The 17031-nt window shown below is 40.3% G+C and overlaps 1 protein-coding gene across 2 annotated transcripts in view; it reads left to right on the top strand.

Moving 5' to 3' along the window:
- The window catches only part of LOC113093309 (zinc finger protein 239-like), a 56625-nt gene that overhangs the window by 31670 nt on the left and 7924 nt on the right, over positions 1–17031 (top strand). The window contains exon 3 of one of the 2 annotated variants that reach the window (XM_026259115.1): positions 4861–4873. In XM_026259115.1, coding sequence (XP_026114900.1) covers positions 4861–4873 — 13 coding nt within the window. Of the gene's footprint in view, positions 1–4860; positions 4874–10341; positions 10389–17031 lie in introns of those variants that run through there. The other variant, XM_026259116.1, reaches the window with a different exon arrangement.

Raw genomic sequence — 17031 nt, 5'->3', positions numbered from 1 at the left:
AGAGCCACAGTACTTGTGTGCCCAACATTCTTGAGTTGCCCCGCTGCAAAAAAAAAAATAATAATACTACCATAAAAAATACACCTGCAACAGTCTTTTTCCATGGTCCCTTGCTGTTTTCTTTTTTAATAAAAAGCCTAGGCTATGATAACAGCTACGACAGGGTTGTCTAGCTGAATGCGAAATAAGTCATGCAAAAACCATAATCTCCTAAATACCATTCAATTTAATGTTATTTTAATAGTACTGACAACATATTTTAAGTTATCACACTACTGAAAAATTAAAGAAGGGACAGTATATATAGTATACTTCGGTGAGTCAAGAGCTAAACAAAAAGTCCTGTTTCATTACAAAATACTGTAACTTTTATAAACGTTATACTATCACCACAAAATTTTAATTAATATTTATTAAAAAATTAATATTTCATAAAACTGAAACTTAAATATATTATTTCTATAGGCTATACAAAACAGAAAAGAAAAAAGACTAAATAATAAGGCTGAATAAGCTGATCTATAGCATGTTAAATTGTGGTTGCCTGTCTATGAATGGTACACCCCTCTAAGCACACAGAAGTGGTTTGACCCAAGTCCTCAGCAGCCAATGACACTGACCTGTTCAAACTTATTTTTAAGGCATACTTCACATGTATTTCACATGTATTTAACGTGTATTTAAAACGTGAAATACAAGTTAAATACACGCTGATTTTTCACGAGTAAACAACGCGTATTTAACGTGTATTTGACCCTCTTGGCCTTCCATACCCATTAGAAGGGAGACGTGAAAAAAGGACATCGCGTACTTTATCACAGAATATTTGTTCGGCAGCACTTGTTTGGTTTAAAAGTAGACATGTCAAGCTTTCTATAGATATATCTCTCATGTCTCTTCGTTGAGTATTCATGGAGTTACAGTTCATTTTAATGACGTGTTTGTAAATGAAGATCAACGCAGACCAAGGCTGCAGACAGCACACCTTGTTTGTTATCTTTATTTTATAAGTGCACAAAGTTTTGTTGTTACTATGTTTGTATCAAAAAAAGTAGACCCTTTACAGATTCGATTGATGTATTTCTCTTATCTGTACGATACATCAATAAACATCAATAAATATCAGTGAAATATTGCATATATCAATACAAATTAAAATGTATTTTTATTTTGACACCATTGAGAAGAGACGCAGGATGACTGCTAGGTTGATCACTTACAACAGTGGCGTCCTGGAGGACCAGCTTCCTGCTGAGTTTATCTCCAGTCTGTCCACACACCTGTCTGAAGTGTTTGGTGATCATGAAGACCTCGATCAGCTGCTTCGGCAGTACAGGATTGAGACTGGAGCTTAACTCTGCGATCAGGACTAGATGGCAATCAATACTCAAAAGAGAGAAGACAAACATTATGTTAATGGATTAAAACTAAAGTTAAAAATAATAATAATATATGGTATATGGTTTAATATCTGAGAATGGATAAGGGAGAAAAAAGAAATTATCACTTAACGTTAAATATTTCATAGGTTTGTATGAAAGAATGTACATACAAATTAACTGTACAGTCAAGAGAAAACTATCAGTTATGAACAGCCCTACATTAATGATAACGAGATTTGATAAGCGTGCGTTTGAAGAAGTCGGAATGACAGCTCATTAAAGCTGCAGTAGGTAACTTTTGTAAATATATATTTTTTACATATTTGTTAAACCTGTCAATATGTCCTGACAGTAGAATATGAGACAGATAATCTGTGAAAAAAATCAAGCTCCTCTGGCTCCTCCCAGTGGTCCTATTGCCATTTGCAGTTACGTAACTTTGTTTGTGTTCAAAATGTAGAAAAATTTATATAATAAGCAAGTACACCATGAATCCATTTTCCAAACCGTGTTTTTAGATTGTCCTGAATCACTAGGGTGCACCTATAATAAGTGTTTATATTCTGACTATTTTAGATTGCTTCGGGGGTACCGCGGCAGAGTAACCCAGTACCTTTGTGATTCTTCATAGACATAAACAGAGAGAAGTAGTTCCGGCTACGATGTTCTTCCGCAAGACGCAAGCAGTTCTGTTTATTAACCGCTAGAGCATCAAAAGTTCCCTACCGCAGCTTTAACTATGCAGAGTTCCGGCAGTTTCTGCTCTCATTGGCTAGAATTAATCAGGTGCTGAAGAGCTGACACAAATTTAATGTATTATATTCATAGACTGTATAAAAACATGGACGTAGTGTCCGTGACGTCACCCGTAGACTCCTGAAGAGAAGGTGTTTCTCAATGTCAAGGAAGGATCCTCGGAAGCCAGTATTTCGAGGATGCGAATTTGTTATAAATTATTAGTAAATATAATAAAGTTTAACGTTTTAACGTCTTGGCAGCGCGTCACCGCGCGACTCTCCCGGACAATCAAAAATGGGCAAAAAGGCGGGAGCTAGTTGCTGAAGCCACACCCACCTAGCACGACGGCAGTGTCAGCAGCGGCAATCCACCTGTCACTCAAGTGGCTATGCCCTTAATTATGCAGAACTTTAAGTCTTAATATAATGTAAACGGATGAGTTATAAAAAAATTCACCCCCCCTCACAGTTTTCATGAAGGGCAAAATTAGCTATTTAGACCAAAATCATTTTTTTGCACCAGGCTGTAAACATGTTCTTCCTGCTGTAAAGTTGGGCTTTCTAACATGGGGAGTCTATGGGACTGACTCCCTTTTGCAACCAGCCTCAAGCGGCCAGTCGATGAATTGCAGTTTTAATCACTTCCCTATTGGCCTCATGAGAGAGAGCGGGAGGTTGGCGCTCGAATATATTATTAAATATTACTTTTTCCTTTCAGAAATATTTGATAATTAAACGATCGATCATGAAACGTATCCAAAATAAATAAATACATTTTTTTTTTTTTTACATAATATATGTGTGTGCTGTGTATATTTATTATGTATATATGTTTATCAATTTGCACTGGCTATAAATTGCTGCTCACATAAAATTCAAGGCATTGATGTTTGCATACAAAACCAACACTGGCTCTGAACCCCTTTACCTAAATGTGTTACTTCAGACTTATGTGCTTCTAGAAGCTTGCGTGTCACTTTTACAGACTTTTAAATTAAATGTTCCCTCCTGGTTGAATGACCTCCCCATCTCAATCCCAGCAGCTCAGTCCTTAGCCATCTTCAAGAATCGGCTTAAAACACATCTCTTCCATCTTTATTTGACCCTCTAACTTTAGCACTCACTATTCTTATTGTATTCTTAAAAAAAGTTCCCCATTTAGACTTAAACTCTATTAATTTACTTGTTTTCTCAAAATAAATATATAACACTAACTGTTCTATTCTTTTTGCATTCCATTTTCTTTTTATTTATTATACAATTAACAAAAGCAAATAGGCCTCTAACACTAGCTTACTCTATTCTACCCGTTTTCTTTTTATTATATAATAAAAAAAACTTGCTACATGTACTGCGTTTAAGCTAACTGAGACTTGTTATAGCACTTATTATATATCATTGCTCTTTTGCTGTTTTTGATTGCTACCATTGTCCTCATTTGTGAGTCGCTTTGGATAAAAGCGTCTGCTAAACAACTAAATGTAAATGGATATAAATACAAACACATGCATGTATATATTTAAGAAAAATTTTATGTTGATATATTAAATATATTTAAATATAAAATATAAGAATGTAAATATAAAAACGTATATACACATGTAAATATATAGGCCTAGAGTAAAAAATATATAAATATATACTGTATGTGTGTGCATTTATTTTATACATATTTAAAATACACACTACACATATTATGTAAACAAAAATGTATATAATTAAAAAAATATATACAATTAATGGCTATTAGTGCTGTAAAACAATTAATCACTATTAATCACATCCAAACTAAATGTTTTTGTTTACATAAATATTTTCTACATTTATTATGTATATAAATACAAACATTTATTTATATATAAATATATTTAATATAAAAACATTGATTTTTTTTTATTAAATACATGCATGTGTATATATTTATATATACATAATAAATATACACTTAACACAAATATATATTATAAAAAAATAAAAAAAACAGTGTGCCCACAGAAAATCTCCATAGGGCCCCAAATGACCAAACTGCTATGGGCCCTGCATGGGCTAACCCACAAGGGGCCCCAAGCGGGTTTCGTGTGGGTAAGACCACAGTGGGCTTGCCCACACGAAACCCACTTGGGGCCCCCTGTGGGCAAATCTGCTGTGGGTTTAGTGTCACATGGGTTTAGTGTGAGTTTGCTCTGCCCACACGGTCCCACAGAAAACCCGCAGTGGGCCCACGTGGGCATGTTTGCTGGGATGAGATCATGTTCTATTTCACCCCCAAAACAAAATCAAGACTTTGTAAAAGAACATAGACTCCTTTTAAAAGTAAATCACTTCTGTGTCTTTTTAAAAGCAGGGCTAGATTTACCTCTAATCATCACACACAAGCAAAACTCATTTTAGTTTCCCTTTCATAGGTCACTACGATGCTGCGGTGACGTTACCACGTATGGGAACACCTTCGGTGTGACGAATGTCTGAAGCCCTATACCATCCCGCCAATCCTATTGGCCAAATAGCGCTTAGCACCGCCCTACGCATGCGTACGCATCGTATACCCGGGTGCCGTGCGCCATTTTGCTCAGATTTCATTCCTTCAGGAATAGGGAATCATCTGTGCCCTATCATCTCGCGTTCTCCAGCGATTTTCTTTGAGCAGTGTTTAACTCCTCTTTCGCGGACGCGATGAGTCAACGAAAGGTAAGAGCCGTATAATGGGTTTATCACAGGGAGGCACTCATGAAAGATGAGAGCTTCGAACTCAGAGTAGGCTCTGGCCGGCATACGCGGTTCTCATATGCGGTTCTCTCCCTCCGAGCGGACAGGAGAAACACGCCTCCCCTTCCTCAGTGTGCTATTATGTGGCTATCCGCGCGGTGGATAAACTACCCTTCTCACGGACCTCCACCAAGAGGTTTCGAGGTCCTGGAAGCAGCCTTAATCAGCGCATATCATGAACGGCGCGGGTTTTTGCCACGATTAAGTGACATGGCAGACTGCTATTATATAGCTATGCCGTTTGACTACCTCTCTAGCCGAACGGATCGCGCCGAACTCCGCCGCGACCTAAGTCTCGTCGAAGACGTATCGAGTCGTGTCTATTTCGGCAAATTTTATTCTCTCTTAACCCCACGATCTAACATTGACTGTCTCGCAGCACAGGCACTTCGAGCGTCACTGAACTGAGCTGTTATGGCGAATATGGCCAATTTAGGAGGGCTCACACAGCTGTCGCGTTTTCGCTAGCGGCGTGGCCCTATGTTTATTTTGTTGGATTAAGTCCTGCCGTGGACACGCTTCAGGATTATACACAACGAAACGCAGCGAGTTTGACTCATGCACTTTCCTTCAATGTTTACCAGGGTCTGTGCCCTCCACTAAAGAGTGCTGTTGGACTGCTAATGCACATCCAACCCTCTCACTGCAGTCCCCACGCTCTAACATTGACTGTCTCGCAGCAAAGGCACCTCGAGCATCAGTGGATTGAGCTATCATTTGAGCGCTCCCTCAGACACTCTGCACAATCCAGCCTTCAGAGTCTGAGGGACGGCACAAGAGGCTGGCAAATATGGCCAGTTTATGACGGCTCATACAGCTGCCGCGTTCTCGCTAGCGGCGTGGCCCGATGTTTATCTTGTTGGGTTAAATCCTGCCGTGGACACGCTTCAGGATTATACACAACGAAACGCAGCGAGTTTGACGCATGCGCTTTCCTTCAATGTTTGCCAGGCTCTGTGCCCTCCACTAGAGAGTGCTGTTGGACTGCTAATGCACATCCGACCCTCTCACTGCAGTCCCCATGCTCTAACATTGACTGTCTCGCAGCAAAGCCACCTCGAGCATCATTGGATTGAGCTATCATTTGAGTGCCCCCCCTCAAACATTCTGCACAATCCAGCCTTCAGAGTTGAGGGACGGCAAAAAAGGCTGGGAAAGATGGCCAGTTTATGATGGCTCACACAGCTGCCACGTTCTCGCAATAGCGGCGTGGCCCGATTTTTATCTTGGTGAATTTAATCCTGCCGTGGATACGCTTCAGGATTATACACAATGAAACGCAGCGAGTTTACGCATGCGTTTTCCTTCATGTTTGCCAGGGACTGTGCCCTCCACTATAGAGTGCTGTTGGACCGCTAATGCACATCCAACACTCTCACTGCCGTCCCTACGCTCTAACATTGACTGTCTCGCAGCAAACAGCGCTTCGAGCAGCATTGGATCGGGCTGTAACGCCAAAGTAAAAGAAAAAAAAAAAATCCCTCAGACACTCTGCGCAATCCAGCTTTCAGAATTCGAGGGGCAATTCAAGGGTCCTACACAGACGACCCGTTTATGACGGCTCGCACAGCCGCCGCTTTTCGTTAGCGGCAGAGCCCGATGTTCAATTCGTTGGCCTAATTCCTGCCGTGGACACGTTTCAGGATTATACACAACGGGACGCAATGTCTCTTATGCATACACTTCCCCTGTGCACGAATGCCGCAGGTTTTTCCATGCACGGACATTTAATGTGTATTACAGCATTGCAGAAAGTGAAAATTTTGAGACCGCTAGTATGGTTTCGGGCCGTGTGGAACGCTTGCCCGGCATTTCTCAATGGGTGTTACACACAATTTGTCACGGATACACTATTCAGTTTTTTAAGAGGCCCGCCTCTTTCCGCTGAATTCTTTCCACGGTGGTAAACCGATGGAAATAGCGGAGTTGCGACAGGAGATGTCAACTCTGCTGAGCAAAGGAGCTATAGAAGACGTACACCCCTCTCAGATGGAGGCAGGGTTTTTACAGCCATTATTTTGTAAAAAAAAAAAAAAGAGACGGCGGATTGTGACCCCGTACTTCTCGATTGGCAGGTTTTGGCGCAATCGCAGACTCAAGGACATTCTCATCCTGGGCACATAAGAGCCTGGGCTTACACACAAATTTTCAGAGAAGTGTTTTATCTCCTCTCAACGGATAACCTTTCTGGGAATAGAATTGGACTCTCGCGCGATGACAGCCAAGCTTTCTCTCCCGCGCGCTCAGTCGATTGCATCATGCGTGTGGCGCTTCAAAGTGGGTCGCACAGTGACAGCGAGATTGTGCCTCAGACTTTTAGGTCTAATGGCAGCGGCATTCCCCGTAATTTGTCTGGGGTTACTTCACATGCGCCCTTTTCAGTGGAAAAATGGGCAAAAAGATGAAATATTTCACCCCGTTGTCTTCCGCATCGGACGATTTCGGTGACACAGAGTTGTGTGATGTTGTTAAAACTATGGATGCCAACCGAATTTCTCCTACCGGAGTTCGGCTGGGGATTTGTGCTTTCAAAGAGACCATCACGACGGATGCGTCTTTGACCGGTTGGGGTGCTGTTTGTCAAGGGCGACCAGCCCACTGAGTGTGAACAGCGGCACAACGCAGTTGGTATATAAACAGGTTGGAATTACTGGCAGTTTTTCTGGCTCTCCGGTAATTCGCGAATCTGCTGATCGGCCGTCTTGTGCTGCTTAGATCAGACAACACAGCGGTTGTGTCATACCTGAATCATCAGGAAGGATTACGCTCTCGCCCCCTGTGCAGGCTGGCGAGACATGTTCTTCTTTGGTCTCAGAACAAATTTCTGTCGATCCGAGCTGTTCATGTCCCCGGATGTTTGAACTTCGGAGCGGATATGCTATCCAGACAGGCTCTGGAACAAGGGGAATGGAGATTACACCCCAAACGATGAATCTCTCATGGCCTACGCATTGCCCACTATGCTTCTCCCCATCGCCCCTGGGCTTTGCTGCGTTAGCTCACAGTTGGCCCAGGACCAGTCTGTATGTTTTTCCCCGATTCATTTGATCCCAGCGGTATTATCCTAATAAGGCTGGACGGAGTGGAACAGCTACTACTGGTGGCTCCGCGATGGCACACGCAGCCGTGGTTTGCGGACCTGATCAGTCTGTTAACGGGCTCTCCATGAAGTTTCCCCTCAGACAGGATTTATTATCACAAGCACAGGGACTGATTTGGCACCCGAGGCCAGATCTTTGGAAACTGTGGGCGTGGCCTCTAAGCAGAGTGAGTTGGTATGTCCCGGTCTTTCTGTTGAAACTACCGAGACTATTCTGAATTCTAGAGCAGCTTCTACGAGACGCTTATATGCTTTCAAGTGAAGACTGTTTACGACCTGGTGTGAAAATTGTAATGTGGATCCAGTTTACTGCCCAGAGGTTTCAGTGCTGGAGTTCCTTCAGGATCGTTTTTCGAATAGAGTGACACAAATATATAGACGGTACCTCAGTGGACCGTTGTCCACTGGTTTCTCGTTTCATACAGGGTGCTTGACGGCTGAGGCCTCATGGGATTTATCCATTGTGTTGCAGGGTTATTAGGGCATCTGTTGAGCAAATGGTCCTGGAAGCGTTATCCCCTGCTGAGGCAGGGTCAGAAGATCTAGGTCTTTGCCCCTTAGGGCTTTAAAGACTTATGTGTATCTTACAGCCTCATGGCGTGAGTCTGACCAGCTGTTTGTCTGTTTGGACATAAGAGTAAGGCCATGCGGTTACAAACAGCGCATGTCCCATTGGCTGGTGGAGGCAATATCTTTGGCCTATGAGGCGCGCAGACTCGCTTTGCCCTTAGGAGTTAAAGCTCATTCCACTAGAGCTGTGGCTTCTTCTCAAGCTTTTCTCAGTGGATCTTCTATGGATGATATCTGTGCTGCGGCAGGATGGTCCTCACCGAGCACTTTTATCTAATCCTACAGTATGAATGTGAGGATGGCTCCTGGCTCCAGGGTTCTCTCCGCTGAGCAGATACTTCCTCGGATCCCAGCTATCAGGTACGTCAGGCGTTTTGGTGTAGCGTTCCCATACGTGGTGAAGTCACCGCAGCATCGAAGTGACCTATGAAAGGGAACATCTCGGTTACGTATGTAACCATGGTTCCCTGAATAGGGAACGAGATGCTGCGGTCCTGGCCATGCCGTACCTTGATAGCATTCTTCTTCTTCAGTCATGAAATCTGAGCGAAATGGCGCGCGGCACCCGGGTATACGATGCGTACGCATGCGTATGGCGGTGCCAAGCGCTATTTGGCCAATAGGATTCGCGGGATGGTATAGGGCTTCAGACATTCGTCACACCGAAGGTGTTCCCATACGTGGTGACGTCACCGCAGCATCTCGTTCCCTATTCAGGGAACCATGGTTACATATGTAACTGAGATGTTCTTTGCAGGCTCAGTTTGTAAATGTAAGCTATTAATTTAAGTTATAGACAAGTGAAAACTCTGTGCTTAATGCAAATATTGGCTTCATTTACAAAATTAGGTGATTATTTTCGCCCATCTATGCAAATGTCTATCTATATAGAAACAAAAGAATGAGGTTAATCACTGTCTGTCACCTCAGTTTATAGTGATATATATTAGCAAAGACACTGATAAATACACCACATCTTCAGAAAACATCTTCAGCTTTTGGTTTTATTTCTCATCAAACACAAAACAACCTAAAATCAAAGGATAGCAGCGGGAAATGTTCATACTGTGTTTATTTATATCCATTTATTTGTATTAAACACCAAACTGACGGAAGGAAGATTTAAAATAAGACAATTAGACAAGTAAATATTTATTTATTTATCCATTCATTCAGCAACGGATGTAGTGCTGGATGTTGCTCGGACGCGCAGACAGTAATGTACTACACCCTTCAAATAACTCACTTAAAGGGCTCTTCGAAAGGAGTAGGGCACAGGGATCCGTTTGGTGTTCGACCCAAATGACGACGAACTGGCGAAGTCCTGTTTTTGCCGCGTCGCTTTTCTTTCCAGTCCAGCGGGTGGCGCTAAACACATTCGTTTGTTTGAAAAACACCATTAAACCTCAGAAGAAGAGGTTTATCCGTTTATACCGCGCTCTCTGTTGTTGTTATGCCAGTATGCTGCCTAAATACAAACAGTTAGACATCTTTCTTTTAAGAGAAAAATACAGTTTTTGAACCAGGTCAGTAAATAGCTGTTATGTTGTCATCCTCACAGTCGTGACTAAGTTTTGAATCCAACAGGAATATCTGGAGAAGTATCGTCTGAACTGAGATCTGCTGCTGTGAAAATGGAGTTTATTAAAGAAGAGAGTGAAGAGAACACGAGAGAACCAGAAACCTGGAGAATAAAACACGAGGAACCAGAAACCTGGAGAATAAAACACGAGGAACCAGAAACCTGGAAAATAAAACACGAGGAACCAGAAACCTGCAAAATAAAACAGGAGGAACCAGAAACCTGGAGAATAAAACACGAGGAACAAGGAGGTTGGAATTTATTTTTCATTCATCCTTAATGTTTGTTTGTGGTAATGTTACAGTAGGTATGTGACAAAAAAAAAATCAATACTAGAAAATTTATATATAATCATAACCATATGATAGATATGTTTTTTAAATGTTTTTTAAATTATTAAAGTCAGATGATTAAGAAAATTGTGGAATTTTTAAATTCGGAAATTAGGGGTCATTTTTGTACCTAATTAAAACAATAAAACTCAATATATCATAACTTCCTCATTTCTTGGTCTATTTGCATAATTCAAACACCTCTTTTTAAAAGGTGTATATATATATAAAAAAATATTTTCTAATTAACCACTAATTAATGAAACCGAGAGCATCAATCCTACTCCAGTTTTTCATTATAATTTAAAATAAATATCTACTTATTAAGACTACTACTCCATAATTCTATTTATTTCAGTTAGGATGAAAAATGACTCACCTTGGATGATATGGAAGTCAAGTTATTTTCCCACTACTGGCATAGTTTCATCAAGAAGGGTTAGTAAAAATACCCAAGTAAAAATACCTACAAAATAGACAATTATTTATTTCTCAAAAGTAATATTAATTGATTATGTTATTTATCATTTAGAAATCAATAAATGCATGTATGTTGAATTTTGTTTAAGAATAAACATCAGTAGGCCAAAGAAATTCATTTTCACAACACACAACAATGAGGCCTACAAGTACATTCTCGGATATTACAATCTGAGAACAGATGAATACAATTGAGAAATTTTTTTTAAATAATCAGCCTTTTAAAAATATGATATCATATTATATCAACAGTATATTATTATATTTATTAATTTTTAAGTATATGATATTTATATTATATTTCAAATAGTAATATACACTTGTATATAATATATACCTGTAAGCCTACAAGTACTACAGACATTTGGTTGTTTTTGCTGCTTTAATTTACTTTAAAAAAAAAGACATTTCAGTAATTGTGAAAATAATTCAATTTTACCAACTCTGTGCAGAATAATACAGCACACATGGGCTGAAATATTTGTCATATTCGGCCAATCAGCTTGCCAGAAATGGGACCTAGCAGGCAGCCAGAAGCACAGTTGTTCCTAAACGAATCTATAACCAGCCATGGTATTTATTTATATGTTTGACAAAATTATGGCAATAATGTAATCTAGAGATTCTAAACCTTGGTTCTGTATGATTACTTTGAAAAATACTGCAGGGATTGATGAAAACTGGCAGAAGTTTTGGAAGGCAGTATGATTGAATGGCCGATTCTGCTTTTGACAACAACGTCACTTGCGGATCGTCAAAAAAACACACACATGTGAATGTTACAATCGATCCCAAACTTCACCTAATTCAAGTTAAATGTATATTCTATCAAAAGTATTGGGTTTGAAACAAACAATGCGCTCGTGCGTATATAGGTCAATTTGTCACATACATACAGTAGGGTTACAAAGTTTTACTTATCTGGTGTTTTGGAGCCCTGACATCTGCGGTTTATTTATAAAGACAGCACCCATTTAAAAATGGGTTTGCCGATTTCAGAGACTGTCAGCTCCACACGATCAGTGGGAGCTCAGTGCACATTTATTCGCTGAGAGAATTCTTACCTCAGCTAGTCCTTCTGATATTTGCAGCGGACTCTGAAGTCTCTTTAGTGGTTAAACATAAAATATAATTTGTTTTGGGTTAATCTAACTAGAGATGTTCCGATACCCTTTTTCTGTTCCCGATACCGATTCCAATACCTGGGCTCAGGGTATCGGCCGATACGGAGTACTGATCCGATACCTGGGTGTGTATCTGTATATACTACTAGTACTACCTGTGTAAATTGCTAGAATTATTTTATGGTGTGCTTCAGACTGATCCCTTAATAAAACATGAACAAATACATGGTGAACTACTCTTAAGCGAAAAAGAACTTCAAATGCAGCCAAAAATCTAACACCGCAAACTAAAAAGGGTATTTTAGTTTTACAATATAACTGTATAAAAAACTGCAACAAATAAATCTAGGAACATAAAAAATTATATATTAATCAGATAATCTCTTTACAACAAAACAAGTAAAAAACAAGCAACCGTCTAGGCATAATTATTATTATTATTAATAGAGATGTATTATTATTACTACATAGAGACATAGCTAAATCTACTGTAGGCTGCAACAGTAGCTAAATATATTGTCAATTTACTCATGTTAAACCAAACATTTATTTTAATGAGCTGCCATGAAGATCTTTGAGTGTCTATGTTTATGATATGACAGTTTTCTTAAATAAAACGGTAAATTCTCTTGAAGTGACAGTTTATGCGTTCGTGTCCTCATATAGTGACACACAGCAGAGACTACTAAACGGTGAGCTCCCGCGCATCTGCGCCCGTCACCCACAGAGATGTAGAATTTGCAGGAGCAATATTTAAATAGTATTTTGCAGTTTAATGTTCACAGACACTAGTATATATTCGGCTACTGTCTGGAGCCCTGCGCTTTGACTAACACGGAAGCGACTGAACGCAGCTGCGGGTACCGAATATACTCAAAGTCAGTAACTACCGGTACTACAGAGACATACTGCTAACCACTGATCTATAATATAGAAGCGGCTTCACTGTCTGGTGGCAGTTTAGAATGCGATGAGCGATCCAGTCATATATACAGGTCCTTCTCAAAAAATTTGCATATTGTGATAAAAAAAGTTACTTTTCCATAATGTAATGATAAAAATTAAACTTTCATATATTTTAGATTCATTGCACACCAACTGAAATATTTCAGGTCTTTTATTGTTTTAATACGGATGATTTTAGCATACAGCTCATGAAAACCCAAAATTCATATCTCAAAAAATTAGCATATCATGAAAAGGTTCTCTAAACGAGCTATTAACCTAATCATCTGAATCAACTAATTAACTCTAAACACCTGTAAAAGATTCCTGAGGCTTTTAAAAACTCCCAGCCTGGTTCATTACTCAAAACCGCAATCGTGGGTAAGACTGCCGACCTGACTGCTGTCCAGAAGGCCATCATTGACACCCTTAAGCGAGAGGGTAAGACACAGAAAGAAATTTCTGAACAAATAGGCTGTTCCCAGAGTGCTGTATCAAGGCACCTCAGTGGGAAGTCTGTGGGAAGGAAAAAGTGTGGCAAAAAACGCTGCAAAACGAGAAGAGGTGTCCGGACCCTGAGGAAGATTGTGGAGAAGGACCGATTCCAGACCTTGGGGGACCTATGGAAGCAGTGGACTGAGTCTGGAGTAGAAACATCCAGAGCCACCGTGCACAGGTGTGCAGGAAATGGGCTACAGAGGATCAGCACTGGACTGTTGCTCAGTGGTCCAAAGTACTTTTTTCGGATGAAAGCAAATTTTGCATGTCATTCGGAAATCAAGGTGCCAGAGTCTGGAGGAAGACTGGGGAGAAGGAAAGGCAAAAAATCAAAGGCAGGGTCAATGCAGCTAGTTATCAGGAGATTTTGGAGCACTTCATGCTTCCATCTGCTGAAAAGCTTTATGGAGATGAATATTTTGTTTTTCAGCACGACCTGGCACCTGCTCACAGTGCCAAAACCACTGGTAAATGGTTTGCGGACCATGGTATTACTGTGCTCAATTGGCCTGCCAACTCTCCTGACCTGAACCCCATAGAGAATCTGTGGGATATTGTGAAGAGAAAGTTGAGAGACGCAAGACCAAACACTCTGGATGAGCTTAAGGCCGCTATCGAAGCATCCTGGGCCTCCATAACACCTCTGCAGTGCCACAGGCTGATTGCCTCCATGCCACACCGCATTGAAGGAGTCATTTCCGCAAAAGAATTCCCAAAAAGTATTAATTGCATAACTGAACATAATTATTTGAAGGTTGACTTTTTTGTATTAAAAAACACTTTTCTTTTATAGGTCGGATGAAATATGCTAATTTTCTGAGATAGGAATTTTGGGTATTCATGATGTATGCCAAAATCATCAGTATTAAAACAATAAAAGACCAGAAATATTTCAGTTGGTGTGCAATGAATCTAAAATATATGAAAGTTAAATTTTTATCATTACATTATGGAAGATAATGTACTTTTATCACAATATGCTAATTTTTTGAGAAGGACCTGTAGATCAGTGCTGCTAATGCGTTTTCATTCCTCTACCGTGCAGCGGTTAGGCAAAGCTAGCGGTCATAACTAGGTCTTGTTTAAGAAAATGGTATCGGATCGGTATATGGGTTCATGTACTCGCCGATGCCAGAATTTGTTGTGGTATCGGAGATATTTCCGATACTAGTATCGGAATCGTAACAACTCTAAATCTAACAGGGACTCTTTGGTCTGTATTCAACTTATCTATATGTAAAAAAAAAAAAAAAAAAAGGCAAGTGATTATAATATTTCAATACATTAATGGGTGTATATGTAGCTCCCCGTAGAGCTATGGCAATGCTAACTACGCCACCGCTTGTACAAGACTGGTAAGGCAAGGGGACTCTATGTTAGAAAAGGAACACACGCACAGGCTTGGTTTAGCAAAGTAGAAAGATGCAATCTTTATTTTATCTTTAATTAAAATTTAGTCGCTTTTGGTTGTCAATAAATAACACGTGAATACATAATTTGACATGTATAAGCCATAGGAGGGCAGGCCCCCAGGTTACAAGCTGGACCAGGTCTAGCTTTCAATACCACACGTTGAACTAAAGCACACTGATTTTATGGTAGAACAAACACTACAAACTCAGCCTACATAACCACAGCAGTCATGCTCTTTGATGCATCCAGAACTTTGAAAAAGTACTACCTCACCCACAGGTACTTTCTGAGGGGCATTTTTTACCTGGAACTTTTAGATCCTGGTTCCTCCAGTGGACCGAGTACCAGCCCAAAGTCCCTAGTTCCTGTGGTGGAAACGTGGTATTAGAGTGGCCTTTTATTGTGGCCAGCCTGAGGCACACCTGTGTAATAATCATGCTAGGGCTGGGCGATATGGCCTAAAAATCTCCGATTTTATTTTTTTTAATTCGATTTCCGATTTTTTCCGATTTTCCCCCCTACTTAATGAAAGCAATATGTACAAACAGCAGACAACTTAAAGCAAATTTTGCTTTTATTTAATCAAAAGTAGGGCTGCTCCGTTCTGTTAATGTGCATCTCATAAGAAAAGCCGGTTTTCTAATCAGCGGTAAATTCCCTCAGGTGAGTGATTTCACATCGAGCAGCTGTTACTAAACAGAGCCGTTTGTTAACTGAGAAGATGCGCAAATAAACGCTGAAAAATGAAAACGGCTCATTGTAGTAACAGCTGCTTGATGTGAAATCACGCACCTTAGGGAATTTACCGCTGATTAGAAAACCGGCTTTACTGACGAGATGCGCATTAATGATCGGCCGATCGTGATCGGAGCAGCCTTAATCAAAAGCAAGACCCCCAGTTTCATATTCGGCTGGTGCTGCTGCTTTTGACTACAATGGGCTTTAGGCAGCGTGGGGTCTCTTGCTCCACGTCTGTCGCAGCAAACCCATAGCAGTTCCAAACAACAGATGATTTTATTCCTTTCTTGGGAACAAGCTTCCAACTCTCACTGGTAGCCATGTTGACGCTTGTTGTTTCGTGTGTGCTATGATGTTGTTGTTGTTGCTTGCCATACTGCCATGTGAAACTAACACTACGGAAGCTCCGGGGAGCCAAAAATGCGCCATTACACAAAAACTCGATTTACTTATTTTTTTAAATCGCCTGTAACAAAAAATTTGAATTAATTCATTCAATCGATTTTTCGCCCAGGCCTAAATCATGCTGATAATTCAGTTTTCCACTCCCCTGATTCTTCCTTTTCCTCCGCTGTCTTTGAGCAGTTTGAGCCGGTAACATTGTCCTATCTTTCTGACATAGTTAAACCGCTACCTCCTGCAAACTGCCCCCTTGACAGTATTCCTGCACGCTTGGCTAAAGATGTCTTTGACACTATTGGGCCAAGCATTGTATCTTTGGTCAATACATCTCTCAGCTCAGGGTGTGTACAAGCTGTTTTTAAACATGCCGTTGTGCAACCACAATTAAAAAAGAATAACTTGGATCCTTCCATTTTGTCTCATTTTAGACCTATATCTAAACTCCCCTTTTTATCTAAAGTTTTGGAGAGAGTTGTTTTTAATCAAAATCGTTTATCGATGAATTTCGAATTTCTGAAAATTTTCAGTCTGGTTTTAAGCCCTGTCACAGTACAGAAACTGCTCTTTTAAGAGTTTCTAATGATCTTCTTTTAACTGTGGACTCTGGTAACTCTGATGTTTTAGTCCTTTTGTATTTGACTGCGGCCTTTGATACTGTCAACGACTCTATTATTTCATCTAGATTTAAACAGTGTGTCAGCATAAAGGACAACGCCCTTAAATAGTTTCAATCATATTTGACATACAGAAGTTTTCACCTTGGTGAATTTTCGTCATCTGCTGACCCTCTTTTTGTGGCATCCCCCAAGGGTCAGTAATGGGCCCTATGTTATTTTGTTCATACTAGAGCTGTAGTCAAGTCCGGCTTTGTCGAGTCCAAGTCAAGTCCAAGTCCAGGACTAGTCGAGACCGAGTCAAGACCGAGTCAAGTCCGAGTCCAAAGAGGTTCGAGTCCAAGTCAA

This window comes from Carassius auratus, unplaced genomic scaffold, assembly GCF_003368295.1.
Source record: "Carassius auratus strain Wakin unplaced genomic scaffold, ASM336829v1 scaf_tig00214963, whole genome shotgun sequence".
In the NCBI taxonomy this organism is placed as follows: domain Eukaryota; kingdom Metazoa; phylum Chordata; class Actinopteri; order Cypriniformes; family Cyprinidae; genus Carassius; species Carassius auratus.
Note: the sequence above shows the minus strand (reverse complement) of the source record. Positions and strands in the feature narration are given on the sequence as shown.